The 21,797-nt window shown below is 36.3% G+C and overlaps 1 protein-coding gene and 2 long non-coding RNA genes across 9 annotated transcripts in view; 1 reads left to right on the top strand and 2 right to left on the bottom strand.

The window, feature by feature from the left end:
- Positions 1 to 21,797, bottom strand: part of LOC141378404 (uncharacterized) — a 154,777-nt gene that overhangs the window by 99,227 nt on the left and 33,753 nt on the right. The window lies entirely within an intron of this gene.
- On the bottom strand, positions 5,656 to 9,235 carry LOC137488164 (uncharacterized). 7 transcript variants are annotated; one of them, XR_012392950.1, is made up of 8 exons: positions 9,191 to 9,235; positions 8,557 to 8,629; positions 7,542 to 7,599; positions 7,359 to 7,452; positions 7,078 to 7,235; positions 6,887 to 6,982; positions 6,583 to 6,712; positions 5,656 to 5,809 (listed from the first exon to the last, which is right to left on the bottom strand). It is a non-coding gene; the product is annotated as an uncharacterized lncRNA (long non-coding RNA). The 7 variants fall into 7 exon arrangements; XR_011007105.2 differs by having other exon boundaries at positions 6,595 to 6,712; XR_011007104.2 differs by lacking the exon at positions 8,557 to 8,629.
- Positions 9,820 to 17,435, top strand: LOC141378386 (uncharacterized). The gene is made up of 5 exons (XM_073927686.1): positions 9,820 to 10,847; positions 10,932 to 11,234; positions 14,332 to 14,446; positions 16,562 to 16,746; positions 16,831 to 17,435. The coding sequence occupies exons 1-5, from the start codon at positions 10,817 to 10,819 to the stop codon at positions 17,238 to 17,240; spliced, it is 1,044 nt and encodes a 347-aa protein (XP_073783787.1). The 5' UTR covers positions 9,820 to 10,816; the 3' UTR covers positions 17,241 to 17,435.

Below are 21,797 nucleotides of genomic sequence, written 5' to 3'. Positions count from 1 at the left end.
ATAGAGGGGTATGTATCCATAATGAGCCTGGGTTGGAGAAATGACAAGGAATATTAAACGGTGGAAAATGTAGAACAGTACAATAAGTACATTAATAATAATATTATTATCAAATAAAAATTTGAAACAATGAGCTTCTTTTTAACATCTAAAAATCAATGAAAGTGAATGAGACCGGATGTCTCGCGCCAAAAAGATTACAATGACTGCGCCTGTTCATTGTGAAAAATAAGGTCAGAATGGTATACCTGTGTACTCCATACCAATCCTATACTTACTTTATAGAGTGTAGTCTATTACCAATAAAGAGAAAAAAATAAAACATTATTTTTATTATTTCAATGCCATGACAAGGAAGTCATACACTCTATGCTGTCCACTACTGTTAAAAAATAAAACGTACAGATAAATAGTGATGTTGCATTTAGCACATTTAGACAAGACTTATTAGCATGACTGGATTTACTTCATGATTAAACTGATGTAATGTTGTTTTTGCCTCAAAATACTGTAATAACAACCATCTACCAGTAGAGGCCTACCACATGATTCCAACAGATGTACAGCTGCTTTCGTTTTTTTGTCTCTGCATACATTGATATCATATCAGAGATATTGTAATGATGTTACAGTGCTGTTACAGTGCTGTTGTTGCAGTTCTGTTCAGATTAGGTTTTCGCAGTGTCAACATGAGGAAAGTTATCATATTTACTCTTACACTGGTCATTTTCTCAGGTAATTTTACTCATTTTAATTCATTTAAAGTCATTTTTGTATATTTTAAACAATGGATATTGCATTATGTTATATATTGCAAATAATTCATTCTTCTTTTGACAGGATTTTCCCATTGTAACAAAGTTGATCAGTCTCCACCTGATTTGATTCACGAACAAGGAGAAACTGCAAAGATCCGCTGTCAACACAGTGTGTCCAGTTATAATCAAATCAACTGGTACAGACAAAACCAGGACGGCGGGTTCACATTAATGGGATATTTACTTGGAACAGAACCATACAGAGAAAATGATTTTAAAGATAAAATAGACATGCCTGGGGATGGAAACAGAGATGGAAATTTGACAATTAAAGTGATATCATCTAATGACAATGCAGTGTACTTTTGTGCTGCATATTACACAGTGTTTTATATTTCTACAATTCAATACAAAAACCTTTTTTTCATTGTGTGATCAAAAGATAAAGCAACAAGAAAGCACATTTACACCTGCTTCTGTGGTGTATCTTTGAAACTTGAAAAAAGCAGTTACACAGTAGGTTTATATTTAGTTTGCAACTTTAAACACAGCAAAAGTTAATAGAATTGCACAAAATGAATATGAGCTCACTATTGTTTGTACATTATGCATTATATACAGTCTACCATTGCAAAATTCCTTTTTAAGCAAGTTATTTTACTCAGTGACCATCTTTGAAAAGCTTCTCGGGCATTCTGTTTAAATGAAAAAATATTAAATTATTCTAAACTGTTTGCCAAGCTTATGATTCAATTTCAAATCTGGAATTGGAAAAAAAAAAAAAAAACGTTACAACAACTGTCTCTTTAAGTATCCAAGCCAGGCTCATTTTAAAAAATGTACCCTTGTATACATTTCTGGAGAGCACGAAATATGTCCCAGGAGGTACTTTCTTTGCAGTTTTTGTTTTCGTGAAATCCTCCAGAGGCTGCTGCAGATGCTTTTTGAGATCTTAAATTTTTATGACGGGTGTTAAAATCTACCAGACGAACGACCGACCGATTCCGTCTTGATGGCAAATCTCCCAAAATGACAGTGACTTCTTTATTTACAAGTTTTTAAGTGCCACTCCTCCTTTTTAAAATCGTACATTTTTGTACGACTGAACCCTTACGTTTCCTCGTGAGATCAGGCTGTCTTTGACCATACATAAAACTGTAGCAAAATAGAATCCCTTCAAAATAATTTGAATGAATGCTGTTATTTATGATGCACTATTGTCATATGACGTCACTACGTTTGACACGTAAAAAAAAAAAAAACATGTTAAAATCAATGAGGTGTACTTGATTACGTTATTTCATTACATCTCTTTGGCACTTTCTCTAAACCAGGGGTATGCAAACTCAGTCCTGGTGGGCTGGTGTCCTGCTGAGTTTAGCTCCAACCTGTTCAAAACACCTGCCAGAAGTATCTAGTATATCTAGTAAGTGCTTGATTAGCTGGTTCAGGTATGTTTGATTAGGGTTGGAGCTAAACTCTCCATGACACCTGCCTTCTAGGACCGAGTTTGGACACAACTGATTGTTGCTAGATCAGATATGGTTGCGGCCAAAACGAGAATTATTAATATTATTTATTAAATTCCTATTTGTTGTATTTTATTAACGCCATCACAGTAACGTAAAAACAGTAGTTGTATCAAGTATTATTTATGCGATCTATTACATTACCCAATAAATTATATTTTTTTAACGCCTACCCCCACCCCAAATGCAACCGTCACAGCACTGTAAAAATATTAATTATTGTTTTACAGTGTCATAAAAAATGCTACTATAATTGATGTACTTATCGCACTTCCGGCCGGCCACGTATCAGATCTAGACCTTACCGACACCCCTGCTCTAAACCCATTTCACTCCAATAAACATTTCATAATTTGGCCATTGCTAAATAATTTATAACAATAACAAGATTATTTTGCAGTTTAAATGTTGGAATGTCACCAATGAAAACAACCAAACATTTTTACTTCTACATCATGCAATTACAACATTGGCCAGTAGAGGACTGCATGTCATGCTAATCAGCTATTCAGACCATGATTCAAACAGGCTTACAGCAGACATTCTTTGCTCTGCATACAATTACAGCAGATCAGGGACACAGTGGTGATACAGCCTATTTTATAGTTTTCCAGCTTTTTTCAGACTCAGGTTTCAACATGAAAGCTGTCGTCATATTTACAGTTACACTGATGATCAGTCACTCAGGTGGTTAATGTCTTATTTCAAGTTATTCAAAGTAAATAATATTTTGCTTTTTTGTAAATAATATGTTGTTTGTTTTTTCAACAGGATTTTCCCAAAGTAACAAAGTCAACCAGTCTCCACCTGATTTAATTCACAGGCTAGGAGAAAATGCAATGATTCACTGTCAACACAGTGTGAGCAGTTACAATCGAATCGGCTTGTACAGACAAACCCAGGATGGCGGGTTCACATTAATGGGATATTTACTTGCAAAAACTCCAAACAACGAAAAGGGTTTTGAAGATAAAATAAAAATGGTTGGCGATGGAAACAGCGATGGAAATTTGACGATTAAAAGTCTCTCAACTAATGACAGTGCAGTGTATTTTTGTGCCGCATTTTACACAGTGTTTTATATTCCTACAGTTCAATGCAAAAACCTCATCTTTGATTGAGTGATTTACACCTGTTCTTGTGGTTTAAACTCCCTCTCTCAATACTGTAGTATATATATATATATATATATATATATATATATATATATATATATATATATATATATATATATATATATATATATATATATATAGATAGATAGATAGATAAGTATATGTGAGTGATTAAATGAGTTTCCTTTCAATATAATTTTAATAGATATTAATCAAAGAGAAATGCGGCATGGTGGCTCTGTAGTTCGAGTCCTGGATGGGAGTACATGTTCTCCCTGTGTTTGTGTGGATTTCGTCCAGGTGCTCCGGTTTCCCCTACAGTCCAAAGATGTGCGCTATAAGTGAATTAGGTATACAAAATTAGCTGTACTGTATAGGTGTGTGTGAATGAGAGTGTATGGGTGTTTCCCAGTTATGTGTTGTGGCTGGAGGGGCATTCACTGCACAAAAACAAATGCTGGAAAAGCTGGTGGTTCATTCTGCTGTGTCAACCCCAAATAAATAAGAGACTAAGCCAAAGGAAAATGAATGAATCGTAGAGAATGGGAGGTCTCACAGCGCAGCTTGAGTTCATTACAGTCTGAATAATCAATACTCGCTAGCCGACAATAATACAAGTTTCTGGCACCGCAGCATCTCGTTGTCATATTTCTTTTGCATTGTTTGCTGATTTTGTTCAACAAAAGCAGCATAAGCCGAGTGTTTAGTGCGAGTTGGAGCTGTTTTGCCTTATGGTGAATGCAGTAAGAGACTGTATTATCATCAATAACGTTACCTGTTTAGCACAAAAGTTCATAATATACAAAAACGTAAAAAAACGTAATCTTACGTATGAAATGTTCTGCCTTTGTGCTTTGTTTTCTTTGTTTGCTCGTTACTACACCCGTAGACAGCGCTAAAGTCCCGCATCTTCACGTAATAACACTGTCTTGACTAGTGTGGTTGAATGACACTTGTCCTGGGAGCACTGTACCAATATGGCGGCGCATCTGACGCATGTTCGGGGTCCCTATGCCATATTTAGTGTATATATCTATGGTGAGATCGGGCTGGAAATACCATCCTCTTGATATCAAGCATAGCTGCCAGCCAAACACAGTGCTATAAATAAAAAAATAAATAACAAAATGAATGAATAAATACTTGCAATATTATACCCCCAAAAAATGATACATTTAATTTTAAATGTATTTTAGTGCTCAATTTCCGATCAAGTTGTAATTGTATTGTCTTGCAGAGTTGATTCTTCATTACTGAACTTTCATACTGCACTGTAATCCCGAATAAGTTGACAAAACTCAAAAAATTTGAGGTAATCAGTTACGTCAAATTTTTTAAGTTATGAAATTGTCTATTTTAAGTAAACAGAAACATTAAGTTTTGAGTTTGTTGTACTCATGCAAGACACTTCACTCAACTTAAAATACCCAAGTTACTCAGCTTATACGTTTTAATTGCAATTAACTTAATTGTTTTAATTTTCCCAAACTTTAAATACTTAGTCACCCAGCTCATACATTTTAATACCAATTAACTTAATTGCTTTAATTTCTTTCAACTTTAAATACTTAAATCACCCAGCTCATACATTTTGATAGCATTTTTTAAAATTAACTTCTCCATCGTCAGCTTCACAAATAAAATTAGCCATTATTTTAATCTTTAAACCCCATAAATCTGTCAAAATAAATATGTAATTTAAAACACACAGACAATACCATTTTAGACATTTATTGTTAAAGAAAAAATGTCCAACAGTTCTTTCAAATTTGTCTCCTATGCAATTACAAATGTCTTAAAACGATAAAAACTATTAGACATAAAGAGATTGAAAATGAACACTATTCTGAAATTGATAAAAATTACCCACAATGTAAATATGATATCAGGCATAAGAGCCTCAAGAAAAAACAACTATAAGTTTGATAAAATTTAATAATACATTAATAAGTGTAAAACTTACTCTTAAGGCATTCGTTAAAAAAAAAAAATAAGTGCACATTCTGTGAAGTGACTCATTTAGTGTAAACTACACAGAAACTGTATATATATATATATATATATATCTCTCTCGTTGAAGTCAGAATTATTCGCCCCCATTTATTTTTTCCCCCAATTTCTGTTTAACGGAGAGCAGATTATAAATATATATATATATATATATATATATATATATATATATATATATATATATATATATATATATATATATATATTGTAGCGAGGCAGAGGGAAAACAGCGACACAGTTGGATAAGTTTACAGACAAGTCCCCGGAGGGTGCTTTATTTACAACGTGAATGGGGTGTAAACGGTGCTCTTCTTCAAGGTGAGGTGCTCTGGTGCTCCGGGAAGTAAGTGAAGGACAGTGAGTAGTCGGATGTGGGATTGTCACGAGCTGGAGTCTGCTGTGGAGAGACAGAGAGACAAGCGTTAGCGCATGGAGTCATTGGGTGAATGAAGCTCATCTTCTCCTTGCGTGGGCTTGGTTTATATGCCTCTCCACTTGATGACGTCCAGCTGTGAACGATCCTGTGTTGATGATGGTCCAGCTGGGTTGAATTAGCGACCAGGGCGACGTGGCATGTGTGCGCTCGTTACTATATATATATATATATATATATATATATATATATATATATATATATATATATATATATATATATATATATTCAGTCTTGGTTGAACTATGATTCTGTCATTTACTTATTCCAAACCTGTTTGAGTTTCTTTCTTCTGTTGAACACTTAAAAGGTTATTTTTGACCAAAAAAAAAAAAAAAAAAAAAGCTGAGACCTGTAACCACCGATTTCCACAGTATTTGTTTTCCTATTAGAAAGTCAGTGGTTACAGGTTGTCAGCTTTACTTAACTTTCGTGTTCAACAGAAGCAAGAAATTCAAGCAGGTTTGGGACAAGTGAAGAGTTAGTAAATGACAGAATTTTACATTTGGACAAACTATCCCTATATATAATAAAATGCATACTTACCAATTAAAGGTAAATAAATGTTTTGAAGTTACTACCTCTTTATTAAGTTAAAAAAAAAAAAAAAAGCTCTACATCAACTCATTCTTTAAGGTTTCCATGCTACGAGACTTTTTATTTTCCATCATCCATGCCAAGCAAAACTTTTTGCACAAGTTCAAAGTCCTTTACTATATATTATGTGAAGAGCATACATTAATCCATACAAGACAAGAAAGGTCTGGAAGTGTGCTGTGGGTGGTGTCCAATTCATTCTTCAGGACAACAGAGACCCTCAGTGAATGCAGGGCCAATAAAGCTTCTTCAGTCAGCAGGATTATCAATCTAAAAACATAATTCAAGGATATTAATGTAAGGACAGTATCAAAATGACGGAGCCAATATTATATGATTCATCAACTATTCTTGATTACAAATATGTTTTTAAGTAAAAGTTTTCAAAACTTTCATCTTTTCATTAAACATGCCTAATTGTGAAAAGAATGAATGAAGTCTTACCATGGTGTTCCTAAAGAATCTTAAGTCACGCTCACGCAGCAAGACCAAAAGACCTCTGATAACAGTAGTCCGTCATGAACTGACATCATTCAGTTCCTGGAAATCAAGAATCAATTTTTTAAAAATTAAAAAAAATAAAATAATTCAAATTATATTTTAATGTATACTTTAACACGTGACCCCAAACATACCTGCTCATCATAAACCTTTAAAAGATTAGCCAGGGTATCTGCTGTCTTGCCAGTTTTGGATGCTGTTTGCCTTAAAATTGTCATCAAATGAAATAGGTGGTGGTCCAGTTTTGCAAAGAATTTGTGGGGAAAATTCTCATTTGTAACATGTTGGTACTCTGCAAACAGCAAAAAGAAACAAGAGAGAATTTCATAAAACAAACCCACACCACAAAATATACAATTCTAGAAAAAATGTATTAATATTATTATTATGTTTCATTTACTTATCTATTTTTTACCTCAGATGAAAATCAGGTGTTGATCAGATGTTGAAAGCAGGATCTTCATGTTGTAAATTGAACTCAAGGTCTAGCTGAAGTTTCACTTTCCTTGCTGCAAAAGTATCATTGATAAATACACTGTAATATTTATTTTATCTGGATATGCCAGGCATAGTAGTACAAAATAAATACTTTACCCACCTTTCACATGCCTCCATTTAAGAACCTATCTGTAGTCAGCAACACCTGACCTTCAATTCTGTATGTACACAAAGTCACAGTGTCATTTAGCTGAGAGTGGAAGTAGTACAATTGCCTGATGTCTAACGTTAACCTCCAAAACGGTTAGCAATAGAGCTGATTATCATGTTAGTTGCTTTAATTCGATGAACACAGATTTAATTTAAACAGTATTGAAATTTCTAAAACTAAATAGGACGACAAAGAAATTTAAGGCCTGATTTTAAAAGCTAGAAATAACAAAACTTACCTTATTGTCTAATGATGTAAAAATTTATAGACTAAAATATTTATATTTTTAAGATATAAATATATTTTAAGCTACAAAATTTGCACATCAGAAAACTGTCTTATTTACCACGTCTTGAATATTTTGTTTTGTTATTATTTTATTTAATAACATAATTTTGTATTAATGTGTTATAGATATGCATACTTTGTTTTTTAGGCTGTTTATATTCTCTCCAGAGTAGACATTTTAAAAAATAGATTGAAAAAAAAAAAAAACTTTTATCATACCTTTAAAATACATTTGACCTAAATGACATTTAAACTCACTTAACTGATCGCATTAATCAGGTAATCATTGATATGCAGAGATGTCGTCTTAAGCGCGAGGAAATATTAAGTGTTGATCAGTGCTGGTGATTGAGGTAAAGTTAGTTTTATATTTACACATTCAGACTTTCTCCTTAATAATATAATTTCAGAAAGGTAATTTTTGCATATTCTTAATGGTAAAATCATATTAGCAGCCAATGACTTTCAAAGTACAACATTGTTCAGTCAAAAAAAATAGTTCATTTAGTGTAATGTTGTTTTCATGTCATACTTGCATGTGATTTCAGAACGAATAGACAAAGAACCATGGTAAACAATTTATGGAGCGAGTCACAAGTTGTTACTAAATGAATGTATGAATATAAAACCAACTTTACCTCAATGTGGTAGTGTAAAATGAAGCTCTGCTCTGTACCTGCTCAGGTGAGGAGCGCAGCTTAAATGTTCTCCGTCAGGCTATCCTCATACATGGATCAGCAAGCAACAAGCTGCGTGTGACAGAGTTAAGTTTTGAGACTACGTTTTTGCGCGTCATCAGAAAATACCGTTAAGTGTTTAGGCGGAGATCATTTGAGTTATGATTAACATTACGTTTCTTGCGCCTTTCGTTTCCGAAGTGCCTACAAATCGCGAAGATAATACCACATTCACAGACTGGATGGAGTTCAGCGCAGCGCCATGACATGCGGTTGTGAGAGCGCGCGTCTCCATGACAACTTCAGCACAGGCTGAGAAAAGGCATACTCGCGCCAAGATTTAAATTTTTTTGAAAAATGTAATCTGCCGATTTTAAATATTTTTGTCTTTATCACACTCTGTTAAAATTCAGAGTTAACACATTACAACTAACGCTAACATTGCACTGATTCTAACTTTTTAAACAGTAATGTTAACGTTAGTTAGCAACAAGTGAGGCTAAACATGTTTTCTGTAATGTACGACATGTAAACGCACCCTGATTAACTCTACATTACATTGAACTGTTACTGTGATTATATTAATTAAAACATACATTTAATATTTCTTGGATTTGTAAATATTTTACTTACTGTAGTGTGAAGCGAGGCCGATCCGCCATCTTGAAAAAAACGAATGAAGCATGAGCACGTACGTGAACCTGGATGACGTCAGACGCAAAATCACTAGGCTGACAGAATTTGAGTTAATGAAACTTTAAAGAGACATTTTGTATAGATTAAACCCAGCAGAATTGTTCACCTTACTTGAAAGATTAAATTTTTTCAAACTCAAAAATCAGAAAAAGTTCTAAATACTCATCAAGGTTAATTAAGATAAACGAATTTTAATGATTTAAGTTAATAGAACTCAACTCAATTAATTAGTTACAGCATTAGGGTTTACAGTGTGCGATACTAGTGTAAAATCTACACATCATCTCTAGGACCAGTCATCCAGAGACATGGATTCTCCTACCACTGCTATGCTGATGATACCCAGCTATACCTCTCTTTTCATCCTGATGATCCCTCGGTTCCAGCTCGCATCTCAGCCTGCCTGTTGGATATTTCACACTGGATGAAAGATCATCATCTCCAGCTGAACCTCGCAAAAACGGAAATGCTTGTAGTTTCTGCCAACCCGACTCTACACCATACCTTTTCAATCCAGATGGATGGGGCCACCATTACTGCATCCAAAATGGTAAAAAGCCTTGGAGTAACGATTGATGACCAACTAAACTTCTCTGACCACATTTCTAGAACTGCTCGATCGTGCAGATTCGCACTCTACAACATCAAAAAGATCCGATCCTTCTTATCTGAACATGCAGCTCAACTCCTTGTTCAAGCTCTTGTTCTCTCCAGACTGGATTACTGCAACTCTCTACTAGCGGGGCTTCCAGCTAACTCTATCAAGCCTCTTCAACTGCTCCAGAACGCAGCAGCACGAGTGGTCTTCAATGAACCTAAAAGAGCACATGTCACTCCGCTGCTCACCCGTTTGCACTGGCTGCCAGTTGCTGCTCGCATCAAATTCAAAGCTCTGATGTTTGCCTACAAAGTGACTTCTGGCCATGCTCCTTCTTATCTGCTCTCACTTCTGCAGATCTATGTGCCCTCCAGAAACTTGCGTTCTGTGAATGAACGTCGCCTCATGGTTCCATCCCAAAGAGGGAAGAAATCACTTTCGCGAACGCTCACGCTCAATCTGCCCAGCTGGTGGAATGAACTCCCTAACTGCAACAGAACAGCCACAGAGTCACTCGCTATTTTCAAGAAACGACTAAAAACTCAACTATTTAGTCTCCACTTCACTTCCTAATCCTAATCACTTCAATTCCTAACCCAAAAAATAATAATAATAATGACTAATACTACTAATACTTTCCTTCTTAGACTTTACAGACCTGAAACTTGCCTATAGCACTTATTCATTGTTGCTCTTATAGTTGTGTAAATTGCTTTCTTGTCCTCATTTGTAAGTCGCTTTGGATAAAAGCGTCTGCTAAATGACTAAATGTAAATGTAATGGTCTTAGTTCCTTGAGCATATAAACTGAAATACAGCTTTGATAACATCCAGTGACAGTAATGTTCTTGCCTGAGATGCAAAGATGCCACTTCCTTTCACTTCCTGAAACTTTTATTTTGTCTCAGCACTGCTAGCAGATGTTAAGCTGGTGTTTCCATTATACACTGACTCTGCCGACCGAAAATGTTTACTATATTCTTCATCCTGTTGCCAGGTAAGATTGTTTATATATCATGTTTAATGGAAAGAAGTGTATGTCCTGAAAATATCCCATTCAACTGATTTCTGCTCTCATTAGGTTTTGCCCAAAGTAATGAGATAAACCAGTTTCCACCAGACCTGATGGGACACCTCACAGAATCTGTTCTTCTCAGTTGCTCACATTCAATCCAGAACTTCGAACTCACCCTCTGGTATAAACAATCTGAAGACAGGAGGCTGATTTTTCTCGGATATCTCAATCTTAAATTTCAATATCCTGAAGATGAGTTTAAAAACAAAATTGCATTGAAAGGAGATGGCAGCAGCAACTCAACTCTTACCATCAACAATCTAACATCAGACGACAGCGCAGTTTATTTCTGTGCAGCACGTAGACACGGTGTGTAAAATCCCCACAACCCAGCGCAAAAACCATCGTTATCATGTTATAATATCTTTAGTGTGCTGTAAAAAAGATGATACTGTTCACCTGCTGAAACCCACTAAGCTTTGATAATTATACTGAACAGACTAGGTTAGACCAGATTGTATTTACATGCTGGTTATCACTGATGGGTGTTTAACCAATAATCATTCCGGGTGACCAGGATCAGAACATTTCTATAGTTAAGCTGGTTACAGTTCACAGTGTGTGTGCACAAGGCCTCACTTTGTATAAAATTTAGTTAAAGCTACTTAATATAATGTAATTAATAGAGGGTTTCCGCAGGGTTGTAAAAGGTAGCAGTGGCGGATTTAGATATGGGAGATATAGGCGATCGATCGCCCAGGCCGGCATCTTGCTGGGGGCGGCACAGGGAGGTGCAAAATATCCATCAGCTGTGCCCCAGTAAAGCTTCAGGATACAATTTACTTTATGCAAGTAAATTAATTATTAATTTATTAATCCCGGAATAAAGACGTTAGGGGTCATTCACGTTTGGCGTCTTTTGCACGTGCACGTTTGTTATTGTCTATTTGCAACTGAAACAACGTTGGTCAAAACAAATTGATGCATGTGCGCAGAAAACAGTTCCTCAAGCGATGCTCCTGCTCACGGTGTGAATCCTAGTTGTTTACATGCACTCTGATAAAATAAAACGTTTTGAAACCAGAGTAACAGTTATGTAGAGGTAATATCTTAATTTTTAATTTATATATATATATATATATATATATATATATATATATATATATATATATATATATATATATATATATATACAGTATATATATATATATATATATATATATATATATATATATATATATATATATATATATATATATATATACAGTATATATATATATATATATATATATATATATATATATATATATATATATATATATATATATACATACATACATACATACATATATACAGTTGATGTCAGAATTATTAGACCGCTTGTTTATTTTTTCCCCAATTTCAGTTAATCGAAGAAAAGATTTTTTTTCAACACATTAATAAACGTAATAGTTTAATAACTCATATCTAATAATCGATTTATTTGATCTTTGGCATGATGACAGTAAATAATATTTTACTAGATACTTTTCAGGACACTTCTATACAGCTTGAAGTAACATTTAAAGGCTTAACTAGGTTAATTAGGTTAACTAGGCAGGTTAGGGAATTGGGCAAGTTATTGCATAACAGTGGTTTAATCTGTAGATGGTCAAGAAAAAATATAGCTTAAAGGGGCTAATAATTTTGTCAATAAAATGATGTTTAAAAAATTAAAACAGCTTTTATTCTAGCCGAAATAAAGCAAATAAGACTTTCTCCAGAAAAAAATATATTATCAGACATACTGTGAAAATGTCCTTGCTCTGTTTAACATCATTTGGAAAATATTTTAAGAAGAAGAAATTTTGGTCCCAATTTATATTAAGTAGCCTTAACTAATATGTACTTACATAGGAACTAATAGTTTGTTACAATGTACTTATTATGTAAATACATGTTTGTGTACTTATGCTTGATTAAATACCTGTATTTAAATACATCTGTAATTAACTTATGTAGTTACATTTGTAAATACACTGTTGACCATCCCTTACACCTTAACCCTCCCTTAAACCTACCCATACCACCAAACCTGTCCATAACCCAACCTCTATCCCAACTCAAAAGCACCACAAGTGTTCTCAAAAACATTTTAAACACAGTAAATACATTGTATTTATTTTTTTGATGTAAGTACATAGTAGTTAAGGACACTTAATATAAAGTGGGACCGAAAATTTATACAGGGCTAATAATTCTGAATTTGACGGTATATATATATATGTCCTTTTAGAGGTGCACCCAGCTCTGTGAGCTCATAAACTTCTCCAGAAACTTAACCTGGATGATGGAGGTTTTCAGCGGTGCTTCTGAGTGAGCCGAGCCCAGTTTGATGGGACACCACCAACAGGCGCTACATCATAATCACCCCCCCACAAGAGTAAGCTCCAGATTGATTAACACGGCGCGAAAGTCACTGAAGTTCAGATTTTCGAACTGGACCGTTTTGCGTAAAACGCGATTCGTGCGTTAAGCACATAAATCGCGCAAAACATTCAACTGGCGTCATTTCATTCACGCGTATCATCCTGCAGGCTGTTCATTCACGTCTTTGCATTGACTTAACATGTAAATCACTCTCGATCTTGATTAATCCCTCTGCTTTACTTAAATGTATATGTTATCTGCAATTGTTGATGGTATAAATATCTTATTCCATTTGAAAAGATATTTCATTTATGCCGCTGCAGTTGCAGCTTTAGGTTGTACTGGTATTAACACTTTTTAAGGTTTTAAAAAAGGTGGTAAAAGGTATTAAATTCAACTTAAGGTGTTCTGTACCCTGTTATATGTAAATTTATGTTTTTACATTGTACGTATGCTTGGTATACCTGCATGTAATTACATCTGTAATTAACTTATAAAGTTAATATATAAAGTTATATATATAAAGTTAATTATATAATTTAGTTATATAACTTTTATATATATATATATATATATATATATATATATATATATATATATATATATATATATATATATATATAAATGAATAGTTTAATTAAATAAGGACATTTCTTGAGCAGCAAGATAATTTACTGTAAATTATTCAATTATCAGCCCTAAAATCTAATGAAAAACTTTAATTAAAGAGCTGAATACTTTTTCGCTACAAGGAGTGGCGCCGTTTCTATAAAGACCAGCAGGAGTCTCCTTTCAATATGATGTAAATTATTCATATTTAAGGAAGAGTGACAGGTTTTGTTTCCCAAAGAGCATTTGTCGAGTCTAACATATCAAGTTCATATGTTGTGGACATTTCAATCTGGCAAACACACAGAGCTTGATATTAACAGTCTGGTAGATTTATTTTACAGTAATACCCTTATTGATCTCAGGTGCAGGATCATTTTTTGCATTGATAACTTCATGTATTCTTTACTTTTACAACATTTTAATGCATTTTTCTTTCTTCAAACAGGGCAATCACTATGTGACAAAATCCATCAATCTCCACCAGAAATGCTGATTATAAGTGACCAACCTGTTACACTGACCTCCGCCCACACAATACAAAGCTATTACATGATATTGTGGTATGAGCAGCTAAAGGGTGATGGTGAACTAAATCTCATAGGGTTTGTGCGTTACACTAGTGCATCCACTGAAAGTAAATATACAAATCGGTTCAACATCACAGGGAATGGTGCTTAAAGCTCTACTCTTGATTTCGAGCCGAATGTATCTGGGAGTTCTGTTATATATTATTGTGCTGCCAGCGAAGCACAATATTGGAGATCATTTTGATCTGCCAACAAAAACGTCTGTTATTACCACAAACCAACAGCATAATACAGCTTTTCATTCTAATGATTGGTTAACTGTGCATTTTAGTATTCTTCCCAACATCCCTGTTGACCTGAAACTCACCACAGGACCAAAACCAGGGTTGAATAAAATAAAATAAATAAAATAATTGATTCCATATTTAATTAGACAACTATCATTTACTTATTAAGTTCATACAAGTTTGAATTGTTTTAAAAAGGAGTTGTTTATGGTGAATTGGCCCTTATTATACTTACAATACAATGAAATAAATATCTACAAAATCATGATTATGTGCTCTACAAAACATAGAATCATAATCAATATAGTATGTCGGCAGCTAGCTCTCTGCAACTCTCACATGGTCGCCCACTGAAGCTGCGCAGTACCTGGATGGGAGACCACATGGGAAAGCTAGGTTGCTGCCAGAAGTGGCGCTAGTGAGGCCAGCAAAGGGCGCCCAACCTGCAGTCTGTGTGGGTCCTAATGCCCCAGTATAGTGAAAGAGACTCTATACTGCTCAGTGAGCGCTGTCTTTCGGATGAGACGTTAAACTGATGTCCTGACTCTCTGTGGTCATTAAAAATCCCAGGATGTCCTTCGAAAAAGAGTAGGGGTTTACCCTGGCATCCTGGCCAAATTTGCCCACTGTCCTCCTAACCATACCATATCATAACTGGCTTCATCACTGGCGCCAAATGGCTGCCGTCGCATTATCCAGGTGGATGCTGCACACTGGTGGTGGATTCCCTCCATTGTGTAAAGCGCTTTGAGTGCCCAGAAAAGAAATTATTATTATTATTATTAAAAGTTTAGAGATTTAGATGATTTTCATCTAAAAATATGCAAAGTCTATTTCACTGTCAATGTCACAATCATGTTCCTTTACAAAATTCAAAGGAAAGCTTTTGGCTTCAGTTTCAGTGGTATTGGCAGAACATTGTGTTTATAAGATTCTCATAAAATATTTTTACACTATACTGTACAAGAGAGATGTGCTGCTACAACTGCTGCAAAACAAGTGAACACACCACATATTAAAGTTAACAATGGATTAAAACAGGGGTGTCAAACTCAATTCCTGGAGGGCCGAAGCCCTGCACAGTTTAGTTCCAACCCTGCTCCAACACACTTAACTGTAGGCTTCAAACAAGCCTGAAGGACTCAATTAGTTTGATCAGGTGTGTTTAATTAGGGTTGAAACTAAACTGTGCAGAGCTGCGGCCCTTTTGGAACTGAGTTTGACACCTGTGGATTTAAACATAACATGCTTAGAGCAACCATTCACCTAGGTATTATGAAATTAAGTCATGGTTTGCAGGCAATTCTTTTATAAGGTTTTTGTTTAGCTATTATTATTTAGTTTTCACTCATTGTACCAAACATTCTTTACTACAATATGTATAACAATATAGCAATTATAGTTGCAAAATCAAAGCTAAATAATTTTTTTAACCCCAAATGCCAAACTGTAAATTGTCTAGTACAGCAATCTTTTATTATTATTATTATTATTATTATTATTATTATAAGAATTGGAACATTACATGAAGTATTACTACAAATTTAGACACAAAATATATCCAATATCGTTACAATAAATACAAAAAACTACATCCAGAATTACAAAAACCTAAAGGATGGATGGATGGATAGATCTAGTAATGAAAACAATGGGACACAGTCAGTGATTACTGCGGGGGATCAGTACCAGAAAATAATTCCTCCATGAAATCTAACAAAGTCGTTCTTTTTGTTATTAATCTGACAAGACTTCTTTTTAAAGTTTCCATTTCTAATAATGGTTAAATTAATAAAATATTTACCTTGTAAGATGTTTAAAACAGCACTGAACTAACATTGAGGATTTGTCTTTTCAATAGGTGGTGCTGTTTTGCAACACTTCCACAAAAGAAGCAGAAGGAGGGACATCTGGCCTGTGAAAGAGGGATCGTACAACAAATTCAGGCAACATTGTTTATCTGTAGCCAACTCTTACTGCTCTACAAACACTTGACAATGATCAGAAATCAATTTCTGTATTCATATTTGTTCTGCTGGCATTTTGGTAAGTGCATCATATGCAACATTTATTGTTTTTTTTCCCTACAGTGTGCAATACAAATAATGTGCTTATTTATTTTGATAACAGGCTGTTCACTGTTCAGCAGCGTTGAGCAAACTCCCGCTTTACTCATTGTGAGATCCGGAGAGTCCTGCAATATCTCCTGTTCTCACGGTATCACCAGCTACAACACCATACTGTGGTACTACCAGCACGAGGACGGCCAGGGCATGCACAGTATTGGATATTCCTTCCATTCTTCTCACACTCTGGAGAATGTAGAAGATAAACGATATGAGCTGAACGGAGATGGCAAGAGTTCTGTGACTCTGATCATCTCGAAGCTCTTGCTGAATGACAGCGCAGTTTATTTCTGTGCAGCTAGTGCACACAGTGCTGAGGGCCTCCCAAAAGCCATACAAAAAGCCCATAATCTTTCATGCATCTCTCTCAAGCGCTCAAGCCAAGCTGGATTGCACAAGAGACGCTTAAGATGATACGAAGAGATGAGATGCAGCTCTGGATAATGTCTTCAATGGTGTTAGAATGTGCAACACTGACACTTTAAATGAATCAACATCACATTTACTTGAACTAACACTGTTGCCTTCTGTAGAGCTGCTTCCAGCTGAACTGAACATTTATTGTGGTTTATAGAACTGATTCAACATTCAATTAAAACGAATAATGGCATTATTATCTGTAGAACTGATTTAGACTTTGAAATAGTTAATTTACATAATTTTAACATACACTATGGCCGCACTCAGTTCATTCAACTCAAATCATTCACTTCTCAGCATTTTACAGTTTCTTGGGGTGTACCCCAGGGCTCAGTCCTGGGCCCCTGCTTTTTATCATCTATCTTCTTCCACTTGGTAATATCCTCCATAAATATAACATACAATTTCATTGCTATGCGGATGACACCCAGCTCTATCTCTCCGGCAAACCCTCTTCTTATTTTCCACCTTCATCCCTTACAGTCTGCTCAGCAGAAATCAAATCCTGGCTCTCTCTTAACTTCCTCAAATTAAATAGCTCAAAAACGAACCCAGGCTCATTCTGAAAATATAGTCCCATTGACGTTTCTGGACACTGCTAAATATGTCCCGGGAGGTACGTATTGTTGCAGTTTTTGTTTTTGCGAATCCACGAGAGGCCGCTGTGTGCGCTTTTTTTGTACCTCAAATGTCTCTCGTGGGTGCCGTTCGCACCCGTGCTGTTCGTGTGAACCCACAGTAAACAGTACCCGGTTCTCAACAGTGTTACTCAGACATCTCACCCCCGAACCTAACCCCCTAGTCTCTCAGATTTTCAGGGATTTATGCTGGCAGGTGTGTGTGTGAGTCCAATGCAGGACTGCACTAAAGCAATGCTTTATATTCTTAACCATGACACACATTCAGTATTATACACACAGTGGCAAAAGATGAACTAGTTTGAACCTTGACCGCTTCACATGTGTAAGAACAGCTGACGGTGGCCATAGCAACGACAAACAGCAGTGGAAAGAAAGCTCAAACACATTGAAATCAGTAAACAAAGTGGAACACGGCACGTTTTCAACGTGGCATTAGACAGGATATGAGAATATAAAGCGTTAACCAGATACACTAGTAGTTACAGTAGTTACAGTACTGTAGTTACAGTAACAAAGCAATTAAGTACATAATTTGCAAGCTAGAGAAAACAAGGTGGCAACCATTTTAATCGCACTTACTTACACTTGTAAAATGGAGGAAGAAACTGATTCATGATCCACTAATCCATGTACTAGTAAAGTTTCTGTCAAGCTCTTTCAAAGTCTCATACATCAATAGTGTTTTCTGATCCTTCCCTTAACAAATGGCCGACGAATCCAGAAAAACAGCACAAGGCTGAGCTATAATGCTGAGGTAATCATAAACCTCAATCACTGACTCTTCACATTTCATCTTTGTGTAAAGAAAATAACACTCACTTTCCCCTCGCACTTCTTATAATATCCAGCTGAGCACAGCGCCTTCATGACTTGAATCAACCGCGATATGCTACAGTGTTTATAATAATAATAATTCCTTACATTTATATAGTGCTTTTCTGTGCACTCAAAGCGCTTTACACATAGGGGGGAATCTCCTCATCCACCACCAGTGTGCAGTATCCACCTGGAAGAAACGACGGCAGCCATTTTGCGCCAGACCGCACACCACACACCAGCTGATTGGTGGAGAGGAGACAGAGTGATTATGATATGGGGATGGTTAGGAGGCCATGATGGACAAAAGCCAGTGGGCAGGGATTTTTTAATGACCACAGGGAGTCAGGACCTCGGTTTAACGTCTCATCCGAAAGACGCCGCTCACTGAGCAGTATAGAGTCCCCGTTAGCTTCAGTGGGCGACCATGTGAGAGTTGCAGAGAGCTAGCTGCCAGTCCGTCTTCTGTTTGTATTCTTTTTCTTTGCTACTGTTTGTAGGCGGGGCCGCAGGTTTCAATTTTCCCGCGTTTACGAGCACAACAATTGGGTGGGTCTTAAGTTTTGTATCGATGTCACGCCGAAACGGCTCAAGACTCGTTATCAAGACAATTCATTTGAAGCACTGAGTCGACTCTTATGAATCAATAGTTTTAAACACTGTACACTTACAGATTTAAGCCTTAGCTGGATATTTCACTTCGCTTAGAGCTGTGTTACACACTTAATGGAAGGTCATTCTCAAAAACCCACAAAAGGGGCTCTTTAAAAATACTAACCTTGAAGCTGGTACCTATAATTCATTTGTCTTAACTCTGTACTGAAAAAAGGCTCTATTTGAGAAAACCGATAGGAGCGCAGTAAAATAGTGAATCTAAAATAAATAGTGTTTTTGCCTAATAAATGTACACGAGGAGATCGTTAGAAGCAAAGCGGTTTTATTCATTTAAATACAATAAGTACAATAGGTTTTAGAATTTGATATTATTTTTAATTTAAGCTGTGGCAATGCGGTGGCGCAGTGGGTAGCACATTCGCCTCCCAGCAAGAAGGTCACTGATTCGAGCCTCGGCCATGGTCAGTTGACATTTCTGTGTGAAGTTTGCATGTTCTCCATGCGTTCGCGTGGGTTTCCTTCGGGTGTTCCGGTTTCCCCCACAGTCCAAAGACATGCAGACCACAGTCCATACAGGTGAATTGGGTAGTCTAAGTTGTCCGTAGTGTATGCGTGTGAATGAGTGTGTGTGTGGATGTTTCCCAGAGATGGGTTGTGGCTGGAAGGGTATCCGCCGCATAAAAACATGCTGGAAAAGTTGGCGGTTCATTCTGCTGTGGCGACCCGAGGTTAATAAATAGACTAAGTCGGAAAAAAAAAATAGAATGAATGAGAATTATCATACCCTGTTTTGGTATGTGATATTCCACCCATTTCAACATGACATCACATCCTGTTTCTGTTTTACTGAAGACCTCAGTAGTGGTCCACTGGCATAAGTACAATACCTCTCAGCATGACTGCATTTGTCTTCAGAATATTTTTTTTCTTGAACTGGTTAACAGGTATCATCATAGCCTTAACATAATTATAATTTAATTTAAGAGCTACAAAAGTCTACAAAAGGCTTCAAAAGTCATCATAATGTGTATTTATTTGGATTCACAGGTTGTCTTATTTGCAAGAAGGTTCATCAGTCTCCTCCAGATGTGTTGTGTAAACCTGATGATTCTGTAGAGCTGACCTGTAGTCATAACATTGATAACTATGACACAATATTGTGGTATCAGAAGTCAAAGGGAGATTCTAGCCTGAAGCTCATCGGCTATGCCCAATATAGCAGTGTAAAAAAATTTGAGGATCCATATGATGGTCATTTCAGCTTAAATGGAAGTGGAGAAAAGGAAGTTACTTTAAAGTTTCTCAAGGCAAGACTGGACCAAGACAGTGCTGAGTATTTTTGCGCAGCGTTTTATGCACAATGCCACAAATGCTGTCTGTTCCATGACAAAAACTATTATCCTTAAAGCACCTGCAAAAAAAGACCACATCAGATACTCTAGAAAACGTCACAACCAAGCATATGGTGACACTTGTTTAACATATGAGTGTGACAATGGAGTTGAGGATCAACATGCAGTCTTTAGTAGAGCAGTGAGAACTGGCAGGGTCAAAACACTAGCATACAAAAGTGTCCGAAGTAATACACAAGAATATCCCAGAAAATAGGCAAGAGATCAGGGATGAGGGACCCTCAAAATGACATTTCTTCTCTTCTGGTGTCTTCTTTTTCTCTGCATTTGTGGGCAGCAGTGGTTTGAGTTAATACGACATCATTCTGTCTGTAAAATTGGGATCCTTGTTCTTGTCATTATCGTGCATCTACAAACTTTCTGCACCAGAGAGTGATTCTGTTGGACAGTACTCCTCCGTACAAACTCATTCATAAAATCTTCCTCTATTTTACTCACAACGGCCATCTTCCAAATGTAACGAGGAGACTGACACGGAGGGATCCATTATGCGGTATTTATTAATCACAACTTCACTCAAACACACAATATGCACCGGAGTGCACACACACATCCCCAGTAGTAGTATGGGTAACAAGAATGGTGATGAACAGACACAGAGTGAGTTACCAGGCATGAGTGGAGGGGAGAGAGCGAGAATCAGAGTCCGTTGTTCAGACTTGGGTCGAGGGCAGGCAGCAAGGATCAGAGTCCTAATAACAGGCGTGGTTCGTGGGCAGGCAGAGAGAGTCAGAGTCTGTATAACAAGCGTGGGTCGTGGGCAGGCAGAAGGCAAAGCAAAGTAGGAGACAGGCTGGAGTCGTACACAAGAGATCAGGCTGGAGATAACGCTCAGTAATGCTGGCCGGGGATGAACAAGACTTCGCACTGACTGAGTGTTTGAGTGAGGCTTATAAGAGGTGCGTGGGTCGTTAACCAGATTGAGATCAGGTGTCTGCGCAATCAGTGTAAATGGATGATGTAATGCTAAAAGTCCGGAGATGGTGGCCTCTGCTGGCCAGCGAGGGGAATGACCGGGACCGAGTATGAAATCATGCACGTCCCTACATTTTTTTCTTATTTAAGGA

Source organism: Danio rerio, chromosome 17 (genome assembly GCF_049306965.1).
Source record: "Danio rerio strain Tuebingen ecotype United States chromosome 17, GRCz12tu, whole genome shotgun sequence".
Taxonomy (NCBI): Eukaryota; Metazoa; Chordata; class Actinopteri; order Cypriniformes; family Danionidae; genus Danio; species Danio rerio.
The sequence above is the reverse complement of the archived record's forward strand: the minus strand, read 5'-3'. Positions and strand labels throughout refer to the sequence as shown.